Genomic DNA, 14,888 nt, shown 5'->3' with positions numbered 1-14,888 from the left:
AATTTTCGGAGAAGTTTAAATCAAAAAATCAAAAATGTCGGAAAGTCAATTTCAAGTAGACTTGACGACAAATTCAAATCTGTTTTTAGATTTCTTATCACTTCATTAGATCAATTGGTAAGTTTGGAAAAAAACACGTCTAAAATAGGTACTATATCGCACGTGGGTTTGACAAAAATAGAAAATCACTGTATCGAATCCCCTTAAAATAATTTAATTATAACTTTCTCATAGCAAATATTAGCAACAACTACAAAAAAGCGGGCAAGTGGATGTCGCTCTACTGTACAGTAGATTACAAGTGAGTCAATGTATAATGGATTGTATTAAACTTGAATTCAATGATATAATACCATTGTATAAGAAAAACGATTCTGAGCGGAGACGGTTTGCCAGTCAGGATATTTTACATTGTTATTATTTATTATAGCCTTTAAGTTGAATTAATATTATAACACTAGCTGATCCCGTGCACTTCGTTTCTCGGCAACCAATAATTATTATTATAATAGCTTCAAAACCCATGGCAACCATCTATAAACAAAAATTTCAATCGGAAATCTCAAAATTCCTGTTTAAGCACCTCCCGGGGTTGGTCCTCTCCCTTTTTAAATTAGCTTATCTTCTGTTCAGAGGTATAATATATCTATGTATCTTGTATATAAAAATATCTGATCCCGTTCACTTCGCTGCCCATTAAAATTCTTAACTCTATATGAAAAATATGTTTAACATATCACCATGGCAACCATTTATATACAAAACATTCCATGGGAAATTTCAAAATAATATATAATTGGTTGCCATGGTAATACGGAGACATACACACACACACACACATACATCCATTTTTATATATATAGATAATTTCTTATTCGTAGCTATGGTGATAAACAAATAGCGTTAGAAATTAAAATCCTATATTTAGCAGTTTTTCGTAAGTTTTTGGTAGTTTTTCCCGTGGAATTAAATAACTATTGAGTAAATCGAAAGATGACCTTTCTAAAGTACCATCTTGATCTCATTTGTTAAATTATGAATATATTATGTTGAAATCAAAGCACTCCTTCTGGTAGAAATTTTGTATAAAGGATAAAAAAAATAAAATATTAAATACCATTGTAAAACCATTAGATCCCTCACTCCGCTCAGAATCTTAAAATAATAGAAAATAATTTGTAATAAGAACATTCAATCTTATTTCAATGTATTAATACGTTTTTTAAAATATTTTATGCTTATATCTAAAGGTATTTAAATTCATTAATCAGTACTATCAATGAGTCATGAGTATAACATTCAAATTTATATTTTGAAAAAATGGATTAGAAGTGAAGTAAAAAAATACCAGTAAAAAATAATAGACTATCTTATATGTGTCACGAATTCGTATGATTATTAAGTCTAATAAAAATTATTAGATGAAAATGGTTTGTGCTAAAATTGATAACAGGGAATATTGCATCGAAAAATATAGTAAAATATTAATATAGGTACCAATTTCTAGGAAATTCAACAAATTAAAAAAATATATTCATAAATTATTTATTAATTAATTTAATAAATTTATTTTATTTATCAATAAATATTACACGTTGCTGATTATTTACCGCTGAATTATATAGTATTATGATTTAATATTTTTAATGAATGTGTTCAAGTACATTGAATAGGTATTCAATTAGGTACACATATTGACATATACAAATGTCCCATTAAATGGATTTACTGTAACAATGTTATAGAGAGAGTAAAAGTTAATTTTTATTTTACTATTGCAATAAAGTTAAAAAAATAGTTATAATATTATAACCTATGGTTTCCAAACTCGTAAATAATGTTATAGGTACGTCATATTTGTTGAATGATAGTTAATGTGCTATCTATATTTTGCATAATTTTCTAATGTAAATGTCAAAACAACTGGGACGTGATTAAACGATTGCGTGCATTAGTATTATGTCGTGTATAATGTACATATCAATAAACGTTTAAAATGTATCATTGCTGCAAGCAAAACATGAAAACAGAGTTACCGATGATAATTGATAATTATATGAATCAACTAACTCATTAGTTTATAAGAATTATTAAGTAACTAAAATCAATCATAAGATTGGATTCAAAATTCATTAGTATAATTAGATTGAGATAAATTTGTAACAGGTATTGGGTCGATAGATAATTTTTGAAGCTTAGTTAAAAAAATTACCAGGGTACTAGGCTGGCTGGATATAGAGAAGTATGTATATAGGTACTCTACGCATACTAGACTATGTGTAACATTAAATATGTTAATTTATGATTTATTTAATTTTAAACTCATAATTTAAAATAACTATTAGGTATAACTATGATTAAAAAAAAAAAAAATGTTTTAATAAATATTTTTGAGTAAATAAAATACTAAGAGTTTATATTTAGCGCAAACACTTTAAATTAAATTGCTCAAATCATTTGAGATAAATTAAAATGTTTAAATAATGAATAAATTATGGTAATACGGTTCCAATTATCCTTTAAAGTATAAATTAAACTTTCTGGATTCAAAGAAATATGAACGAGGATTGAAGTTTTTATGGAAAGTAACATTAAAAATTAGGTTCTCTGAAGAATTAAAATTTAAAATTAATCTGACGTTTTATTAAAATTCAATAAGTTGATTGACATTGTAAAATATTATGTACCTCACAATTTATAGCATAACAAACAAAATCTTACTGAATCGTGTATTTGTTCGAGTATAATATTTATGTTAGTATTTTGCATACTGTACCCATAGTATTTAAATTTAATAGTACCGACTACAAATGCGTAACAATTGTTTATGTTTTATACAAATTACAAACTAAATAATATTCCATAGGAAATAAAACTATTACCATTATTTTTAACAGACTTCTTATTTTACTTCGTTGAACCTCTTGACATATTTAATCGTATAATATGGTTATTTTCTAATCTAGATTTTATACCTATTACAGCCAGATCTGGATAAGATAAGGGTGGGAGGAGAGTAGATAACCACTCTGCTAGACAGTATAGGAGTCGAGTGTACGTAATCATTGAGTATATCACTGTAATGAATGAGTTAAATTTAAATTCAATGATAAATCATTCCATAAGAAAAAAACATATATTACTAAGTATTATTTTATTTTATACAATTTGTTCAAAATGAAAAGTATCTAAGGTGAATCGTTTTTAATAACAGTAAAATAAGAAAATAAATTTGGTTCTGTGTAAAAATTCTTATTTTTCCCTATTTTTTTTTTGCCAATTATTAAGGAAAGTATACAAACTGGGAAGTTTTTACGTTTGACCTCAAATAGATTCACTTCACTTTCCTACCAAAAAAATTGAAGTTGAAAATCTATGCATTTTTACTGCTTCAATAGGCAATGATAGACACAAAAAAAACTCTCACAAATCATTGTAAAATTAATGCATTTTTCGCTGCACTCACCATCTAAAATTACAATTGTAAACTTACTTAAAGCAGGTGGAGTTTGTGGACATGGCGTGAGAAGATTTTTGTCTTTCGTCTCTTTTGTTTGAATATTATTATAAAACTGTAACATAATTTAAAATAAAACAAGTGAATAATACGAGTACTATCTGATCGAGTAGGTACCAAACATAGTTCTTGTAGTATTTGAAAGCAATAATTAAAGTGAACAGGTAAAATATGTTTTAAATAAAGTAACATTAATAAAAAATAAGTTTGTTTTGCTGATTATTCGTGGTTTTTGTATTTGTAGTGTATAATTCGCATTTAATATTTAACATATTTAGGTGTCGAATGAATAATATTTCTATATTTTTTTTCGTTTCTTTTTAACGCTTATGTTAATGATCCTTTCTCATTTTAATAATAAGTCTGTATATAAAAGTGACTTTATGATTTGTCTTAATCATAAATAATTTGAGAATAGAAACTTTATTTTTGTAATCCAATATTTTATTTGTATGCAAATTTTGATTGTAAATTATATTTTAAGGAAAATCATAAAAATAAAATAGGATATAGAAGATGGACTATTGCCTACCAGAGTGAGTGTTTTTTAATTGAAAATTAATTTGATCATTGAATTTGAAAACAGATTTGAAAACATTTTAAAACTTGTGGAGACACGATGATGTAATGCGCAAAGTAAATAAATGTAATATTTATAGATAAGCACTAAACTGCAGTGTAATACATTTTAGGTAATTAAAAGTTTTTTTTATCAAAGTAAATATACATTAAATGTCATACATTGTAACGTGGGCATGTAATAAACAAATCTGCGATAAGTTTTAACGATAATATGAACACGCTCGATGTGTTTTATATTATTAAAAAAAAATACGAGTATTGCTGTTGTGAAGTTTATTATAGAATGTATCTATATCAGTACATGGAGATATTTTATTTACTTACCATAGTCTGAATACCGGAAAGATTGAGGTGAGTTATTGGCACAGGGTTGGTCGATGGGAAGTATTCTTGCGTTGTTGTTGTAATCAGATTGTCGAAGCGACGATTTTCGTTGTAATAGCTGACATATAAAAACTGCACCAGTAAATAGGCTATACCCAGTCCGAATACAATTTTTCCACGCGAGGGTGGTAATATGGACATTATAGTTCAGCGAACATTAATAAAACCTAATGTGTTGGCCTTTATAACTGAAAAACAAATATACATTTGATGATTAAACGACAATTATTCGATATTGAAATATTGCGAGTTAATTTTGTTGCTTTATTTTTTTTTTTAATAATGTTATTCTAAATGGTTACAGTGTGAATATTTATATCATGTACATAGGTAATATTTTTGAGGGGTCGTGTGTAGAAAATTTATTGGTTTATATACAATTTCAAAAATTGTCAGTTTGATAAAAACCAATAGGTACAAAGTCACACATTTTGTTATTTTTTAGTTTCAGGCTGAAATTACTGAGAATATTAGTTTTAGAATGTCAGTAATGTCACGTGTTTTCATTCTTTTAGAAAACACATTTAAAGTAAATCGTTTTTTAAGTTTCATACTTACACAAAATGCATATACTTAGTAGGAAATCAAACACATATTTAATTGTACTTTTAGAGCATGTATTTCAAAATCCTCAAAGATTATTTCATATGGACAAAAAAAATGAATTTTGTTAAAACTCTACTTATAATTTTCTAAGCTATATCTACACCAAAAACAGTGGCCCGCCTACATAGCAAAGCAGGGTGTGATTTATTGATTATTATAATAGGTGGGTAGTGTTAGAATATTATGTATTTTAAAAAAGGAGACTAGTACGAGACATTATATTAAGTGACCCACAAGTTTAACTGCGAAACAAGGTTTATTTAAGTAATGCAACATAAATACTAGACATAAATTATGATAAAATAGAAATGTGGTTAAGCTGTCGACTTCAAACGGTAACAAAACACATAAAATAACCTAAAATTCAGACTTAACTGTTTATTCTTCATAATGCGTACTACTTATATGGTAATTTAGAGATTTATAGATTAGGTAATATTATTTTGAACACGTAATAAATATACCTTATAAAAATTAATATAATACGTTTAAATTTTTTTTAACAATCTATACTTTAACAGTAAATTTGATTAATGAAAATCACGTAGGATAAGGTTTAATAGACACGACAAATAATTCCATTTCGTTTTTTCTCTTAACATTTTACTCATAATATATACTAACTATATAATATTATAATCTATACATATAAAATCCAAATACCACTGACTCACTCATCGCTGTAACTCAAAAACTACACAATGTAGGAACTTGAAATTTGGAATAGAGGTTCTTCTCATATTTTCACCGTGCAATAAGAAAGGATTTTCATAAATATTGCGTTTTAGTGGAGTAATTAACAATTATAATTATTCATCGCCAATACGTATTGTGCTGCACGGCACGGGCGCACGGCGGCCCTCTAGTGATCTAGATTAGTGATGGGCGGTAATGGATAATTTGTATTATCGACTATTATTCGATTATTCATATAGACTATCGAATAATTATTCGAATAATATTTTACTCGACTGAATAATCAAAACTATCGAATAATCATTCGAATAATCAAAACTATCGATTAATTATTCGAATAATCAATACTTATAAATAATTATTCGCATAAATGCATAATACTATACATAACTGAATAATCAAAACAATTGAATAATATTATTCGAATAATCGATGCTATCGAATAATTATTCGAATAATCAATACTATTAAATAAATATTTGAATAAAAGGGACAAAAAGGGACTAAATAGTAAATACTAACGTCTTACGTTACGGAAAACCGAAAAACCGCCGTTCGTCAAAAGTGGTAAAAATTTAAAACAAGTGATAACACTGATAACAAAAAAAAGTTACTTAAATAAATATTTATTTGAATAATAAATTTAATAAATAATTATTATTCAATTAAATAATAAATAGTTATTCATTCGAATAATAAATGATTATTCATTCGAATAAAATAACTAATTTGGCAAAACTATCGAATAATTCGATAGTTATTATTCAATAACGCCCATCACTAATCTAGATACGCAATAAGAAAGGAGTTTCTATCGCTTCTGATATTCGCTTTTTAAAGAGGTGATAAAACAGGGATCTTAAGATTCACGATGGAAATTGAAACTTTTTTTTGTTTATTAATGGTTGCTTTTGGTTGCAAGTTATATAATTTGCTAGGTAATTATTTCACAAACTAGGTACAATTACGCCGGATTGTCCATAAAAATAATAATCCCCCAAACTATATTATTATATCTTACCTTAGTGACAGGAAACAATTAGTTAAAATTAACAAAACACTTAGTGATGAAATGAAAATTATATATGGGGTACCGCAAGGTACGACAATTTCACCTATATTATTCAATATACAACTAAATGACATTAAAAACGTACCCTTAAAAAGTACCTTAGTTTGCTATGCCGATGACACAGTTTTAATTTGCTCAGAAAATACTTAGGAAGAGATGTTTAAAACTATAACGGAAGATCTAAAAATCACAGAACAATGGCTTATAATAAATAACCTATTTTTAAATTACGATAAAACTGTTATTTTATTACGTTCGTGGAAAACGAACACGTTACTAACCAAAAAAGACTTCATACTTCACGAGGATACATGCTATACCTACGATACAAAATACCAATGTAAGAAAATTAACATCGTGAATAACTTAAATTATTTGGGTATAAAAATGTGCTCAGACATGAAATGGAATGATCAAATAAATTCATTGATTTACATAATGAGAGAATTCCGAGACATCCTAAATAAGAAAGACTTAAGATTAATTTACTTGTCACTGATTGAACCAATAATCTCTTATGGAGTAATAGGCTGGGGAGGATCCTATGATAACGCTCTTTCTAGATTGCAAACTACTCAAAATACACTAATTAAGATCGCCTTAAGTAAAGAAAACACATACCATACAAAACAACTATATGAAAACTTTAATGTTCTAAATATCAAAAAACTATATGTTAAATCAGCAGTCCTTTTCTTAAAAATACATGATGTCCCATTACCCCTGAATCATAATGTTGATGCCAGGTTCGCTAAAAATAATAAATACCCAATGCAATGGCCTCATAAAACAGGCACAAGAAAACAATATAAATTCATCGGTGTACAAAAATATTAATTTTAATACCAAAACACCTACACGCATTAACTTCACATAGGTTTAAGATAGACTTTAAGAAATGGCTTCTATATGAATTCAACACTGACCTATTATTATAACATACCTTTTTAAATTGTTTGTTAAATTTATATTTTATTATTCAATTACTATTTTTATACTTCTTATTATTTATACTCTAATTATTAGAATTTTTCAGGATTATATATCCTATCATACATCCTATATCATATATTTTACTTACGTTTAGTTTTAATGTTTCACTAGATGATATACACATATTTTACTTAGTTTTATATAATTAATAATTTTTATAAGATAATACAACATGTAAATTATACACTACTAATGATTATACTCATGTACACATAATAACTCCTGGGCCTCCACACGAGAATACTCAGTGAGGCCCAGTATTCTTATCTTGAGAAATAAATTAATAATAATAATAATTATATAAATATTAAATATTCCTAAGAATCCGAGATGATCAACAATGACTTCAATACTATTTTAGGTACACTATATACAAATTGTTTTCAACTACAAAGTTGTACTAATATAGGTTATATTTTATCTCCCTTCTCACTGTGTCTGCAATCTACCGCAGGTAGATTGCCTATCTGATAATATATTGTTCACATAACCATAAGTGAAACTCACGGGCAACGCCACGTAGGACGGCTAAAAATTAAAATATAATATGATTTTTCTTCCATATACCTATGCAGTACGAATTACACCTAAAAGGAGTTAATTAATCCCAATTTTTTTTCCCGGGCAACACCGGGTTATTCAGCTATAGTTTATAATAAATTAAAATATCAAAAATATTCCAATGTCACCTAATATTTTGTTTTATTGAATGTTTTGAATTAATTAAAGGCTACATTTTCTTTTTAAAATAAGCGGCACAATTATTTTGAGTAGTTTTAAAAATTGTTTCATAAGTACAACTTTTTTAATTTTCCTTTCATCTGAACCTAGATACGATTTTTTATAAATTATATTCAATATAATTGTGAACCACTACCACTTTATATAGTATTACAATACAACGTTTGATAAATTTGTACATTTTATAAACAATAAATATTATAAAATATTGGATGTCAAATATCAATAATAAAAATATTGAAATTTATAATGATTAATAATGTGTGTCTATATTATTTTGAATTTGTAAAATTATCAATCGCATTGTTGACTAGGTAGCGTACTACACTATTTTTTTTTATAGTGTAGGTAACACATAAGCTTTTGAGGGAGCTTATATTGGTGAACGTGTAAGTTGGACACACATAAATATGTGCATAATAATTCCATACAAGGGTATAAATCTCATGTAGCACTTGCACATTATTTGGTATCAGTTATAATATTATGATAAATCTCCAATTCAATAAGGAAACTTTTGATCATTTCTGGATAATATATTCAGATGATTCATTGGGGGCGATAAAAACTTATTGATCCCGGAGCATGCATGAACTCCAAAGATTCACGTTAAACTGAATTTATACATTTTGAATCGACACTAAATTATTTCCGTTTAATTGTACCAATATAAAATCGAATGCCACTGAGATTGATTTCTATACTTTTTTTATCTCATTTGAATTCATCGTGCATTTCGCGTGATAGTCTCATTAGTCGTTCCTCGTTATATCCTCCAAAATAATACATTTATTTGTTACGACAAATTAAAAAAAAAATTCTTAATTCTTAATCTTAGTCTCGATCAACTTATACAATAAATTGTACATGTAATATATATAGGTCATATAGATATATATTACAAAACAAGAAAAATGTTATATTTTTAAGCCATAATTAAATATTTATTTTTATCAAAATGGATATCTAGGTATGTAAATATTTTATCAATAATATATTATAATACTTACCTAATATAGTAATAATTCATAAAACTATAATCAATTATCTAAAGTTTTAGATTTTCTAGTAAGAAGTCATATAACATATTATTAATATTGTATTGAAAGTTTTACTTACTAGTAAACTATACCTTCTAAATAAGTAAAACAAAAATCTTTTTAAACAGCATTTGTACTCAATTTCTAATCAATTGCGAGTGTTGGTTCATGTAACTTTCATAACCATCCTTCTAACCAATCACATAGGTACATAACAAATTAAATAATATCAGAAACCTTAATATTTCAAGGTAAATTTAATATTCCTTGGTCCACTAAGAGTCTAATACATTGATTCGCGCTGAGGTCAGCGAGGCAATAGAGTATACACAATTCCTCGCACCCATTTTATTTTTCTTCCCTGTACATATTTTATATTATGGTTCTTCTTCATCAATATGGAATTTCCAAAATGTTTCTAGAGAATATTACAGTAAATTAAAGTTAGTGGTGACCGGAAAATGTGTACGCCAACCTTATCGAACTAAATTAATGCAATTTGATCTACAACATTGACACGCTTATCCACCCAAGTAGATTATATAATTCTATAGAATGTAGATTGCAGACACTACCCTAATATAGTAATATGGAACTGTATATAAGTACTAGCGTATATTAGCATTTCAAAGCTTAACATTCGTTGCCATTAATTATTGAAGTAGGTACCTAAATAATTAAATCGAGACAAACACAGAATTATAATGAACACTTTTAATCTTTCCTTCCCGGTTTATACCTTTATACAATTAAAGGTATATAAATCATGTGATAATAGTTCCTTGATAAACATTTTGTCTAGGTATTAGTGAAACATATTTTATTATTTTTCGCAAATTTTGAATATTGTGATCAGAGAACTGCCATACATTAATGATGTACATTATACATACCTATACAATAATACCTATATAGGTATACTTACGTTATAGTGACAAATTTAGTATAGACAGTATTATAAAATAATAAATATGATTTTATCATTAATCATTATTATGTTCAATTGAATCACACACAGGATTAAAATTGACTTATTGAAAATAAATTCCTTATTGTTTATTATAAAGTAACAGTTGTTTTAGGTTTCTATAAACATAAGTTTTAAATGCCTTTTATATCCCCTTTGTGTCCGTCCGTTTGTAACCAGTACATTGTTACGATTATTTGTACTAAAATTTTATATCCGTGGTTCTATTAAATGTTAATTCATACTAGCTAATATTAAAAAATAACAAAGTATGAGTAGGTATTTAATATAATATATAGTAGCCAATATTGAAAAATAGGTACCAAAATATAAAAGTTACCAAATAATTATTTTTAAATTGTATAATATGAAATTATAGTTCATTGCCCTGTTTATTGCGTTGCATAAAAATACGTTTAAAAACCAGGAATTTAGCACTCTCGCAGAGTGAGATTTCATACCTTGTTTATATTTAACTTTATTTTATTGACTAGGAAAGTAGTTCGAATTTTTTAAAATTAAAATTTAATATACAAAATATAAGATTAAATTACGCATACAATCAGTTTAATCTTACATTTAGTCTTATCGATTATAAATTAAATCAAATTATTGAAAGTAAAGTTGGAATTTGGTCAGTATTGATCCTAGAGTGGAATATATTTTCTAAAATCTTCGTGTTGGTCATTCAACAATATATTATAAATCTGAATGGCTTATTATTTCTGAAGGGACTTTTTTTTCCATCGCCAAAAATTCAATATTATTTGGCCTACTTTATACGACAAAGTATGACACACGTTTAGTATTAATTTATTACAAAACGTATTCAAAAAAAAATATTTATCCTTACGTGAATAAGTATAAAATATTTACATATTTACTTTGATAATAACAGTTATAAAATATTCAACTCGTAGTTTTTTCCTTTTCGATCTAAAGTTAACAGCCAATAAGGTCGTATAATTTAATAATTCAATAAAAGTCAAGAAAGTTTTACCCTTAATAAAGATGAAATAGAAATAAAATAGGTATACCTATACTATACTATTAAAATATTTTTGTTATTTATAAAAAATTTTACTTAGTAAACTAAACGTAGTTTCTAAAAAAACTTATGAATTTGATTTTCAATTAATTGTTTTAGTATCACCTTAAAAGTTTTGATATCAACTCCTACTAGTGTATTTTTAGCTAAATTGTATCAGTCATTTTATGGTATTACACGCTAAGTTTTATTTAATCATTTTTATAACCTAATATTTATTTTGGAAAATGGCTCATTTATCACGAGAGTATTGGTTGAGACAGGTTAGAAATAAATTCTCGAAAATAATGTGCCTTATATTTATTAAGGTCATTCGTCATATACATCATTTGCACCCTACCCGTCTTGGCTAATAACAAATCTATACAATAATGATTTAAAAAATATATAACATAGAAATACATGTGTAATAATTGGACTAACGTTGTCTTGTCACATTTCATTACACGAGTAAAATATTTTCAGCAGATAGAAATACTTAATAATTGTCATTCCTGGAATCATCTCACAAGTTAAGAAGATAGAAAAAAGTAAAAAAACACAACCACATTTTGTTTATGGAAATTAAAACAATAGTATAATAATAGGTCGGTCATTAGAAAAAAGAAAGACAATTACACAGGATCAATAATTTTCATTCAACGAGCAGAACCAATTGAGGAAATACATTAACCAAAATACTCTTCCTCTTGTCATCCTGTCTTCATTTCTCACCCTTGTGTTTTGCTCATTTGTAAGTCAGAATTATCTTGCCGCTTCACCGTGTGCATCGTTAATGTTACAAACCTTCATAACTCTCTCACTTTCTATCTCGTGACTGTCCGTCTGTCCCTTTCCGTGTCTATAATATGTCAGTGGACATAATAAACGCCAGAAAAGGACTTTTCTGTCTTGGGCATTAGTTATCCGTTCCTCGCGGACCACCCCTGATGTCACATCAACATTGCTCATAATTTGAGAATTTATTAGATGAGATGCATTGTGCATATGATACTATATTTTGAAATTCTTAGGTAGGTACCTTAGTATTTTGCGGAAATTATATTATTAGTACCTGTAGTTTTGTTTAAATAACATACAAATTACAAACAAATAATTATCTCTTTACAAAATATGGTTTTATTAAATATGAATTTGCGATTTACTTATAATATCTAAACATCGATATTATTTATTTTTATGTATTTACTGAAATACAGTAAAACAATTTAGTTATAGTGCTGAAAATATTTATTAAATATTTTATTCAAGTTAATAGACCAAGGAAAAAAATAAAAACGATTTTAATGCTAGTAGAAGTAATATTAATTTTAATGATTTTCAAATCTTATATTAGTTACAAATTCAACTTATAACCATTGAATTATTTCCAAATTTAGATCATATGGTTATCTAAATATACTATTAATTATATAGTCAATCTTATTAGTTTTAGAATTTACACAAAGTTACTGACATTTAATTTACAACGATTTAATCGTTAAGGTATTACTAATACTATCATACATTTTAGTTACACCTACATAATATACAAAATTCCTTCAACATGAATTAAATATTTATATAATAAAAAAAAAGTAAGCATAAATTTAACTTTCAAAATATTCACTAATACCTTTTATTAATCGGCTAGCTCTTAAATATACGGCTCACTAAAGAAACGTGGAAATCAGGGCTTTGCATCAGAATTTATTTGAGTTTCGGGTTTCTGGTGCTATAGATGAATTCAGGTATTCAAACAAACGTTTGGGTGCTCATAAGTCATAACCACACATTATTGTTCGGGTTAATATAGGGTTGTTAAGGGCCTGTTTGACAATCATAGTGTAAACCTCAGTTACGCCTAACCCACTGGTTTTACCGGCCGAATTCGGTGGTTTAACCTTAGTTTAACGAATGTAATACGGGCCCTAAGTGATCCAGGCAAAACTGATTTTTCTTTTTATTGATCATGAATAAAATGTGGCTTTAGTGACTGAGCCATAGCATTACTTATATATGCATGACATAAAAATAATAAAAATATTATAAATTATAACTAATAGTCATAGGCGCAATTTCAATAAAAAAACTGAGGGTGCTTAAGCTCTGCATTTTCTGGGCATTTAAATTAAATTATAACTATGAGGAATTTATGACTTTTGAGCAAAAATGTTTTATGACAACTTAACATTGAATACTTTTAGTGTATTAGGTACATTTTATAAAAATTAATACAATAGTCAATTTTAATTTATTAAAAATTGAAAACAACGTTTTTATATTTTATTCAAAACATATGATTATTAAATATTAGTATACAAGGTGTAACAGAAATACTTGACGAAAAAATAATGACGCTACTTAAACGTATGACAACAATTGTTAAGATTATAAATTATGATTAGTAAATAGTTTAAGAATTAATATAATCACGTCAGCAAATTCCCAAAAAAAAATATTTTTAAAAAAGTTATTATAATAACTTACGTAAGTATCCGTTCCAAATTCATTTAATCAAAAAAATATTGATATTTCAAAAATTCTAAAAAATAAATTTTTGACTCCGATAAATGTTTTTACTATCAAAATGGTTCTTATAATCAGATTCACAAATTTTGAATATATCCAATTAAATCAAATTTTAAATTTTTTATTTTCAATGTTAAAAAATAAAAATATTTTTTTGCATAATATGTGTAGCGCAAGTGACTATAAAATGTATATAAAAAACATTTTAAGTATTGATTAGAACAAAAGTTATTCCAAAACTCAAAAGTCAGTTGTATCTGTTACATCCTGTATAGGATATTAAACTATAGTATGCTGCATATAATTATATATATATTATATAATACCATACGGCATACACGATCACACAGATTGTCGGGAACTTAAAACTCATAAGTGAACACCAACTGACAAGTGATTCGTACATCGTAATAATTAGGTTTTTGTCCAAATTATATGTGAGCACGGGAATGTTTATATTAGTAAATACTGGCGATACTATTGTCGTAGCGCTGAGTCACTGCTGAATGTGATAACTGATAATAATATAACCGATCGCAACGATCGGGTTTAGTAGAGACCACGGTTTAAGATATATCTTAGATATATGTGGTAGAGACATTAAAAAATAATGATTAATATTCTAAATAGATTTGAATTCGATAAAATGACAATTGTCGAGTTCATTTTTTCGTTCATTATACTCTGATACCTACAGTGACACCCTCATGTCTGATAATAAACTGGTTTTT

At 26.6% G+C, this 14,888-nt stretch overlaps 1 protein-coding gene across 6 annotated transcripts in view; it reads right to left on the bottom strand.

Annotated features, from left to right (window-relative positions):
• LOC100160869 (beta-1,4-N-acetylgalactosaminyltransferase bre-4) overlaps positions 1 to 14,888 on the bottom strand; it is a 54,472-nt gene that overhangs the window by 14,104 nt on the left and 25,480 nt on the right. For all 6 annotated transcript variants that reach the window (XM_001949187.5, XM_003244001.4, XM_029487870.1 and 3 more), the window contains 2 exons: positions 4,424 to 4,671; positions 3,494 to 3,572 (listed from right to left, as the gene is read on the bottom strand). In XM_001949187.5, the coding sequence (XP_001949222.1) occupies positions 3,494 to 3,572; positions 4,424 to 4,624 (280 nt within the window). In that variant the 5' untranslated portion in view covers positions 4,625 to 4,671. The remainder of the gene's footprint in view (positions 1 to 3,493; positions 3,573 to 4,423; positions 4,672 to 14,888) is intronic.

This window comes from Acyrthosiphon pisum, chromosome A1 (assembly GCF_005508785.2).
Source record: "Acyrthosiphon pisum isolate AL4f chromosome A1, pea_aphid_22Mar2018_4r6ur, whole genome shotgun sequence".
Classification (NCBI taxonomy): Eukaryota; Metazoa; Arthropoda; class Insecta; order Hemiptera; family Aphididae; genus Acyrthosiphon; species Acyrthosiphon pisum.
The sequence above is the reverse complement of the archived record's forward strand: the minus strand, read 5'-3'. Positions and strand labels throughout refer to the sequence as shown.